The sequence below is a fragment of the Halyomorpha halys genome, unplaced genomic scaffold (assembly GCF_000696795.3).
Source record: "Halyomorpha halys isolate HHAL.00 unplaced genomic scaffold, Hhal_1.1 Scaffold426.1, whole genome shotgun sequence".
Lineage (NCBI taxonomy): Eukaryota > Metazoa > Arthropoda > Insecta > Hemiptera > Pentatomidae > Halyomorpha > Halyomorpha halys.
Genome location: NW_027108013.1, coordinates 133070 through 143961, shown reverse-complemented (window position 1 = coordinate 143961; position 10892 = coordinate 133070). Strand labels below are relative to the sequence as shown.

General features: G+C 29.3%; 1 protein-coding gene across 3 annotated transcripts in view; it reads right to left on the bottom strand.

Annotated features, from left to right (window-relative positions):
* The window catches only part of LOC106682591 (protein bric-a-brac 2), a 59137-nt gene that overhangs the window by 8481 nt on the left and 39764 nt on the right, over positions 1-10892 (bottom strand). Inside the window, exon 6 of one of the 3 annotated variants that reach the window (XM_024361908.2) lies at positions 5547-6013. The exons of the other annotated variants lie outside the window; for them this stretch is intronic. Within the exon in view, the coding sequence (XP_024217676.1) occupies positions 5823-6013 (191 nt within the window). The 3' untranslated portion in view covers positions 5547-5822. Of the gene's footprint in view, positions 1-5546; positions 6014-10892 lie in introns of those variants that run through there. 3 annotated transcript variants of the gene reach the window in all.

Below are 10892 nucleotides of genomic sequence, written 5' to 3'. Positions count from 1 at the left end.
TTCATAGATATAAATGTTTTGACCTGGGCAGAATAGCCTGTATGAAATTTTTTAAAATGGTTAAATGATATGTCTCATAGTAAATTAAGGTAAGGTAAATTATAGATAATAATGTTAAGTATTTGAATTGAATGTAGGATCATACATATAATGGAAACTTTTTGTAGTAGATTGTCCCTGAAGATGGCCGAATTGGCCGAAACGTTGGACGTGTAAATGAAATAAATGTTTTGAGATTATAATTTGGATAGTTTTTGAATTATTTAGTAAAAAATTGCCAGTCTCAAGAAAGAATTTTAAGATTATAAATAAATATTTTCTTTATATTTTTTGTCTCTGAATTAAGGTTGTTAGCTCGTTTTGTTTTTTCAACATTGGTGAAAGCCTGAAATTCAGGTCACAAATAAATAAGTTTATTTATGTATTTTTTCAGATCGCATCCCCTGACCATCTTCTCCTCATATTAATCTACAGTCAACTATTTACACTTCATTACAAATCTAGTTTTGATCATGAAATGTATAATAATAATAGTTGATCACCATTGATTGATGTAGGAAAATGGTCGGGATTGCGATCAGCAAAGATACACTAATAAGCAAAATTTATTTATTTGTGCTGACGTTTCAACCTGAATTTCAGGGCTAAGAACAAAACTCGCAGAGTTACCCAGGCGAAGGCCTGAAATTCAGGTCAAAACATTGGCGCAAATAAATAAGTTTTTGTTTATTTGTGTATTTTTTGCTGAACGCACCCCCGACCTGCTTCTCCTCATAATAATAATAACCTCTGATTCTAAATTTCAGACATTAAGGTGTAAACAAACATTTTTCCTGTAATGATTCATGTCATTTCTCTAATATTAAAAATAAAGAAATACACTCGAGATTTGTAACATTTTAGCATAAGGATGACTTCATCAGCAAATTGTGAAAAAAAAAAAATCAGAGAATTAAACTCAACAAACAGCGGTTCCTTCTGCCAATCACAAAACAGAAAGCCAGCAAAAATAATCACTCTCAAGTTTAATATGTAATACTTTATTTATTTATTGCTACATCTCCATCTATAATATCAAAAATTAACAATTAAATCCCCATCCATGCTGTTACATATAAAGATTATTTAAAGTTAAAAAACCATAACCAGCTATAGGTAAAATACTTGGTTACTTCTATATACACTGAAATTTTTAAAAAATTCAAACTAACAAATTTGGCCAACATTATATAAATGGGAATGAAAATTGACATGCTGGATGGAACCGAATTATATTATAAAATTTAGTTCACTTATTATTTATTTATTTAATAAAAAGGTTTTGGGGTTAATTGATCCATGACATTGTTGTACAACTATACAATATGTGTCCTCATGACTGTCGTGACAGTTCTGTTATACAAGGCCTGAAAGTTGATAATACATGTAGTAGTATAAGAGCCGAAGAGGAGAAAAGTCAGTTATTTCATCCCAAACTTTGGTTACTTTAATGAAAACTAACGTTTTGAAACAGCTGCCATTTTTTATTTCCCCTAATTATACTTGGTAGACTCATCAATTTTGACTAGTAATTATACATAGTTTTCATTAAAATAATTAAAACTTTGAGTGCAATAACTGACTTTTTTCTCCTCTTGGGCTCTTTTACTATAGGAGTGAAGCAATAGTCACATTAAAGCCTGTCTTAGAAGAAACACTTTACTGCCACAACAGCAACTGTCTCAAACATTGCAATTGTCAATCATTTACAGTCGCATTAGGTTTTGCATGATAGGTATGTGTAATGGTAGTGTAAACCTATCATGTTAAGACTTGCTAATAAGATGATACTTGCTAACTTAGCAGCAGCTGCCGTGGTTTAAACTGTATTACAGTTGCTATCATAATAAAATTTACTGTCATAGTATTATAGAAGCACTATCAGGAATGGCATGGTAGTGGCAGAGTTTGGTAAAACTTAGCTATAGATAAAACTACAGCTAAAATTGTCATGTATACATTATTTATTCATAAATGGTTCATTCATGTATAAATATTGTATCCATGACAATGTTAGCAGGATTTTTATCAATAGCTAATTTTTGCACAACTCTGATTAGTGGACAGTATCTGTTGCGGCATTAAAGTTATTGTTACCTTTTATTTTATTTCTGTACATAGAAATTTGTAAGTTCAATTTATTTTATTAATCTTTAACTACTGTATTTTATTCCAGTATAAAATTAAAACTGTTAATAATAATTAATTGTTTAATTAAGATAAATAAAAAAAATTATATTTTAGGGTTTGACTGATAAAAATCAAAATATAAGAGCTTTAATTATATTTTTTTTTTAAATATCACCATAATTTTAGCCATGTTAATTTTAATTTGATAACATTATGTTTTTATGAGGTAGATAATATTTTAATATATAACAGAAACGTTTTTTAAAAGTTCTACATACTATTACAGGAGTGATCTGGGATCAGAGCCTTAATACATGGAGGAAAGGAACTAATAGTGAACTGCTTGCGGAGACTGGTCAGTCAATATCTCATAAAATGGTGGCAAGGAGGTCAAGATGGGCGGGACATGTGGCTCTAAGCAATCCATCAGGACGCCTCTACACAACAATGAATGCCAGTATAGTTGGAGTCACGGCAGGCCAAAAATCAGATGGGTAGACAGAATCGGCAAAGATGTGAAAGCAAACTGAAAAGCAGTGCCCAAGATGGGCAGGCGTAGAGAAGGCTGGTTTGGGCGGCCTAGGATCTACAAGGTTTGTAGAGCCAACCAAAAAAAATAAATAAATAATAAGTGTTTTTAATTAAAGTAATGTGGAATGTTTTTTCTTTTTTTTTAAAGTTGTAATTTTGTAACTTGTTGACAATATTTAACATGTCATAACAGGAATGGACTTGAAAAAGGACAATATGAAACATCATCCAAATCATAAATAAAAGATTTATGAAGTTTTAAGGGTTTTGGTTTTCTGCTATATTTAAGAATACGGTGGACTCTTGTTAATCTGAACTAATTAAAACCAAGGGGAATCAGATTAGCCAAAAATTCAGATTACTGAACAGGAAAAAAAGTTCAAAATAAATACCATTATAAGGGTCATTATAAATTTATTTACAGAAATTTTTTAAAAAATAATTATTAAAGTAAGTTTATATGTACTATATAAATAAAATAAAATCTTCAATTTTATTATTATTTTTTTAAAGGGATGGTGGCCCATATTAGGGAGAGTCCTATAAGTACAAGAGCCCAAGAGGAGAAAAAAGGCAGTTAACTCACCCCAATTTTTGATTACTTTAATGAACACTATGTATAATTACTAGTCAAAACTGATGAGTCTGGAAGTATAGGTAGGGGAATAAAAAATGGCGGCTGTTTCAAATCCTTAAAAAAACATTAATTTTTCATTTGGAGCTCTATATCTTAAAAACTACCAACAACATTACGTCCAATCGTTCTCGAGATATAGTCGTTTAAAAAACAACATTTCATAAAAATGTATTGAAATATCAGTAGTTAGTGAATCTATTTTGAGAAATCTATATCTCAATAACCATTTGATTATTGAATTATTCAGAATGAAATGAAAATTTGTTCATTTATTGTAGTCAAATTGATTTATATTTGTTCAGACAAATTTTCATTTGTCAAATTTATATTTACATGTGAATATTATAAAAACTACTACCCTATGAAGATAAGTGTTATAAGTACTGGTAGACATCTGTATGTCCAATGGTTTTTGAAATAAATCAAACTTATTGTCCGAACAACTATAAATCAATTTATTTTAGCTAATATCATGAAAACTACTATTTCTACAAAGGTAAAGGTCATAAACTACTTTATAGCTAATTAAATTAGCTTTAATTTAAGTGCTAATAGATATCTGCACATCAAATGGTTATTGAGATATAGATTTCTCAAAGTAGATTCACTAACTACTGATATTTCAGTACTTTTTTAGGAAATGTTGCTTTTTAAAAGGCTATATCTCGAGAACTATTGGACGTAAATAATCCTATTATGGCTCATATTTCAGCAAATTTACTCTTTAAATAATGTCTTTCAGATTTTCTAGTGTTGGTAGTTTTAAGATATAGAGCTTCGAATGAAAAATTAATGTTTTTTTAAGGGTTTGAAACAGCCGCCATTTTTTATTCCCCCTACCTATACTTGGCAGCCTCATCAGTTTTGACTAGTAATTATACATAGTTTTCATTAAAGTAATCAAAAATTGGGGTGAGATAACTACCTTTTTCTATTCCCAGCTCTTGAACTATAATGTATATGACAGTTACCAAATAGCTAATATTATTAATTTAAAGGATTATTTTAAACTGGTATAAAAGAAAAATTTTAAAATAGTATACAAATTTTATTAATAGAAAAACACATTTTTAAAATGTTTTTAATTTATAAATGAGAAAAAAATTAGTATAATTTAAAAATTTCCAAACAAAAACTTGATTCTCTAAAATGGTAGTAAATAACAAACAAGTCAGCTGATCACTAATATTGGTTACTTTCCTAATCTATCGGTATATTTTGAAAAATATGATCAACCATGCCTAGAAAAAATTGTTTAAAACTAAAAATTTTAATTTTCTAATATTATTGGTTACAAAAATTGTAATAATCCCTCAGATACAGCAAATCTAAGCTACGCAGCGGAGTCTGATTAGTTGGTTTGGTTAGTTGGAATGGCCCCTATCCTAAGCTCTACAAGTCAATATTGACAACTTACTGATCTGTCTGTCTGTTCGTCTGATGAGAGGAGATTCCCAGCAATTGCCATTTTTATCCTAACCAATGCCTCCCTCTGGGCTAATATTTCGAAAATAAACTAGCAATCATTTTAGTTCAAAAGTTTCCATATTTGATGTCAAGTAACAAATAATCTAATTTGACTACAAGGTCTATAGAATACAACAAAAAGATCACAAGAAAGGATAGTTATAAAAAGAAGATCACATTTTAAAGCAATTGTGCATTTAATGTATCTGTTTTTTTTTTTGTTTTTTTAAACAGATATTCTAATTGGAAATTGAACCCATTTTTTTAATTAAACACATCATATCTCGATATAGTCTATGTAGTTTTATTAAAAAAGAAAAAAAAAGCATTATTGTATTTTATTATGATTAATGGTCCTTATCCAAATGAAATGAGATCATATAATTAATTATTGGAGAGTAATTCAGTATTAAATGATTTTCTAAAATTAATTTTACAATGGTTGAGGCTTTTTAGAACTTAATTGTCGTGATAATAATATGGCCATAAAAATTGTAATTATTTGTTTTATTATATGACCTACAATTTTTTATTTTTTTTTAAAATTTATAATTGCCTAAAGGTAAAAAAATAAATAAAAATTACAAAATTATATTGTGCTAAAGAGGATGATATAATATCACTTGAAACTTTCTAAAGTAGAATAAATATATGTTTTGAAAACACTATATTCTTGTTACAATTTTTTTTTTGTTTAGTTTTAGGCAATTATCTTTTAAAATTTTATTAATACATTTTGGGTTCTAGTTTTACTTGATAGTGGTTTCAATTTGATTTAACAAAAGAACGTAAAAGAGTTTATTTTACTTTTATTTTTGGAGATGTGTTTGTTCCTTGTTGAAAATCAGGAAAGTTATATGTTATTTATTTGAGAATGACCCTTCGGAATAGATAATTTTGTTCTCAAGAACATCTTAATTTCAATACTAAATTTACAAAAGATTAGTTATGATTTCAGTTTACGATACAACTCAAGTCTAAAGGCCTGAGACATGATCGAAATGACATTAGCAAGCGACTATGACCTGATATTATGAACAGATATCATATGGGATTTATACGCGTCCCTACTAACGAAGGAATTGGGACAGAGATAACAGAAGCGACGGCTGGTGACGCCCGAGTGCATCAGCCTGACATGATACTTGAGAGAGGATTGGCTGGTATATCTGGCATTGCAGTGGGGGCATCGCCTTGCCTCTAAGCACCCTGTAACACAACATCAGGAACACTCAATATCAGTTCTAACTGTCCAATGTCATCTAATGCTTCCGATCAGAATAATAACGGGAAAATATCTGTTGAGGTCATCCTTTTCATTAATATCTTCTGAATAATAAAAAAAAAATATTTAAAACGGAATAAATAACACCACTCAAAGAAAAGTTGTCTATGTTCTAACTGTCAAATTTTTCTTAATTTAACAGGAATAAATATTTCACTAATATTAATTAATAATATTGTTCAATTTCTCGGCTAAAATACCATCTTCAGGAAACAAAAATTATAATACAACGGGCTCAAACTTCCAAAATAGAGGAGGTTATTAAAAAAGTAAATTCTACAATATTACACATATTGAAAGGTTAACAAAAAATGTTACTAATACATTTAAAAGACTTGAATGTATACTTTTGAAATTTAGAAAAAAAAACTGATTAGTAATTAACAAAATTTATACAATAATGATAAACATAAAATCGATATACTAAATGTAGCTAATCTTACATAATTTCTAGCTAATTTTACAAAATTTAATTCTAAAAATTGTATTAATCCTATGACTGTATAAGTAATATTGGATGAACTAAACAAAATTTAAAAACAGAATTAGATAACAGCATAGTAATTGTGACTCTAAAAATAAAAAAATATAATTTGACAACAGGTTTATCTACCCATAGAATCAAACGCATGATTTTGACTTTGTAAAACCTTTTTTTTTTTTTTTTTTTAATAATTTATTTATTGTTATTTACAACTGTATAACATATATAGAACAAGTAAATTTTCTGTAGGTGAGATAGTGGCATGATACAAACATGTGGAGAATCTACCCATTGATAGAACTCCAATAAAATTTCTAGAGAATATCCTGAGGCCATCTTCTTTTTAGACACCTAGGAGGATTATTAGGTAATGAAGGAGAAGCCAGGTTAGAAACAAGTGGATTTGGGTGGTTGGGAAGTTTTCCATAGAAGGAATGGTATCTGGTTTTGGCCAAATCGCCAACATATGCGACATTGAGGTCATGATGGATGACTTGATTTGTGAGACAAAGTAAGGAGCGTTAAGGATTTTGGACTGTATGGATTGGATTCAGTAGGAATTTGATGTCAGTCGTTTGTCGAGATGTAGTCCTAAGTAACGGATCTGTTCGACAGGAATAAGTGGGGTATCATTAAAGGATACTGTTGGGCAAGAGGTTATTCGTTTACGACGAAGGGTAAATGTGATTTGGTGGGATTTATTGGAATTAATTTTAATCCTCCAATTTTGGCACCATTCTTCAAGGGTGGTGATGTGGGATTGGAGGATTTGGGATACAATGTAAGGATCATTGTTCACTGACAATAGACATGTATCATCGGCATACGTGGTGAGGATAGTGTTAGGATGGGTTGGAATGTCAGCTGTGAAAACTGTATAAAGGATAGGACCAAGGATACTACCCTGAGGTACACCAGCAGACTGATGGGATAGGGATGAATAAGCACCGTTTGTAAAACCTAAAATAATAAAAACAGACTCAGACTCGACTGAGGACTACTAACTGACTGTGAACATTGCGAAATCTGATAAGCCCCATCATCAGACAGCAGACTCAACCCATATTCCAATTTTCAAGCAAATCCCTTTCCTCATTCCCCTTTTAAAACGCATTTGAAATGGATTACAATAGATAACTATAGTTACCTACCCACTATATATCAAACCATTTAAATACATTGGGCTTAGAAGAAAAAAAACTACAGTAGATAATAATTATAAATGCAAAATAATATAATCAATTTACATTACCAAAAATTTAAATAATACATATAATTTACAAATTGATATGAATGTACATAATGCAAATATTATTGAAATACTAAAATTCTAGAGTAACTCTAATTAAAATTTTCGACCTAAATAATTTAAATTAGGCATCTTAAATTCAGCAATATAAAATTATAATCAATAAATAATATTATGAGGTCAGAATATTAGGCAGGGTATTTGTATTTAGATGGCCTTGGAATAACAACCACAGCTATCTAGATAAACCTTTTATAACTTCATCAACCTTCGAAGTATGAGCTCGTAAGTTGTACTACAATTTGTAATTGAAAATTTTTGTTCCTGAAGATGCTGTTTTATTTTTATTAATTAATTTCATATAAACATAAAGTTTGCTTTTGTAATTACTAGAACATCTAAAGACCTTATTGAATAACTTGTGGTTTCATTTTTTTAAAGTAGATAAAATTTGAAACTAAGATGAGCTCTGCAAGACCATTAATTTCAAACATTAAACATTTTCCCTAAAAAGTGAAAAATCGTCATTATTGTCATTTATTTTGTGAAATAATGTAAAATATAATTTCAAAAATTAAGCATTTTCCCTAAACATAGAAAAATCATCATTATTGTCACTTATTTTGTGAAATGATGTCAAAATTATTTTTTATTTTTTTTACATGTAAATCATCTTAACCACATAACTTGTACGCTCAAGTTAATTCAAGTAACCTTAACAGGACAAACTATGCAAAATCGAGATAATTCGAGTGGCATTGAATTTTATACTTCTATAATTTTTCACAATCAAATATAATTGAGAATTGAAAATAATAATGTGATAATAATAAAATAAATAATGATTTATTCTCTGTAATAATCCTCTATATCAGCGGTTCCCAAACTTTTTTGTCCTACCGCCCCCTTTCCAGGAAAAATATTAACTTAGTGCCCCCTAGAAATTAATTTTTTTGAAATTTTAATAGCAATTGATAGGAAATATATATGTGATTATGTTTCTACCTTTTTCATAAAATATAGCAAAGAAAGGTGTAAATTAGAAACAGTGAACTTGGAAATTATGAAACTATTAATTGAACTTAGAATAGAATGTAATACAAAAAAAAGTTAATTCATTGGATTGCTGCAGTACCCGTTTTGGGAATCACTGTCCTATATACACCTTTAGTATATGCTTACATAGGGAGCTAGGTATTATGATCGATATCAAAAATTAAAAAAACTGTTTTTTAAAAAAATTAAGGGGTTAACAAATTTAAATTAAATTTAATTAGCTTTCATTGAATCTGATAACAAAATGCTTAGATACAATGGTTCTCTTGAAAATAGCAGATAACCAAAAATATTAACAAGTGGAATTTAAATAAAAATTGAAAAAAAAAAAAAGCTTGAGGGTGTAATTATTAAATTATAGGAGATAATTAGCATAGTTTGTCTTGATTCAAATCTAGTCAACATAATGGTTTAATGTATTTAGAGTACTCATTATTTTATATATCAATTTTATTTATTACTTAATTTAAAAACAAACATAATAATAATGATTATTGTGACTTCTATATACTAAATAAGGAGACCAGATTAATTTTAAAATTTGAAATGTGAAGATATAATTAATGGGGTGTATAAAAAAAGACTGTTTTTCGACCAAATATTTGTATTATTATTTCTTTGATATAAAATACAATTAATAATCAAAGTATAGTCCATTGTTATCTACCGTCATTAGCCATCAGCTAGCTAATTGCTCGACCCCACACTGATACCATTATTTGGGATAGCTGTCAAAGAACTCATAAACCGCAATTTCAATTTCTGCAAAATTATCAATTTTTTTTCCTAGAAGGAAACGGGCCATGGATCGAAACAAGTAGTAATCCAATGGTGCAAGGTCTGGACTATATGGTGGATGAGGCAGGAGTTCGAACCCATGAAGGTCTTTAAACTTTTCTTTGGTTCAATGGGAAGTGTGAGGATGAGCATTATCTTGTTGGAATAAAACTCCTTTTCGGTTGATCAAAGCAATGCTCTGACGACTTCACATACAATCTTTCCAGTTGTTCGCTTTAGAGTTCAGAATTCAAAGAGCATCAATTAGGAGCAAATTCCTTTAGAATAACACTTTCAAAATTAAAAAAAAAAAACACAATGCATAGATTTTTTTTTTTTAAATTGCCCCCTTGTAGCAACCAGAAAAGCAGTTTGACTTCAATCTAGCCATTGCTCACAGGTATTCGGATTTCGCCAGTAAATCCACTTTTCATCATAGGTAACAATATTCCGGTAAGATCTCATACCAGAAGGCTTTTTCAGTAAATTTTCACAAATTTCTAACCTCTTAGCTGATTGCTGAGGAGTGAGTTTGTGAGGACATGGTGACTAACAGTATCTTTCAACACCACACTCCCTGACAAGTTCCCGAGTACTTGTGGATGGATTTGACTCAACAGCTTCCTGCAGAACCTCATCAATATCTGTTAATGGTCGTTAATGATGTATCTCCGCTGCTAAATTTTTCAAACCAACCCCACGCAGTGCGCTGGTCAAGGACACCTTCCCGTGAAATTTTTTTCCAGTAATGCCTTAAAATTTGAAGTTATTTGAATTTCTTCTTTTGAAACAAATAACTAAACAGAGGCATTTATTGAAGAAGTCGAATAGGATTAAACAAGCTTAGAGAATGCTCTAAAGAGATTATTAAGTAGGATTAAAATATTTACAGTCCTTTGAAATCTTGAATTTGATAAAATATATATTTTTTTTTTATACACCCCAATATGTTAAGTCAATCATTCTTAAATGAATATTTGTTGTTGAATAATTGTATTTTTGTATGCATTGATTTGGTATGTGTTAATTTGTATAATAGAGTTCCTGATGATGGGGCAATGGACCCGAAGCATTGTAACTGATAAATTAAAATAAAGAAATTTAATGAGTAAGAATTATTTAAATAACAACTCATTAAATTAAAAAAAAAAAACTTCAAGCTATTCTGCCAAGCCTCTTGTTTATGAATGATTTATAATTATGAGAGATAGTTGACCGTGGATGATAAATGAGGAGA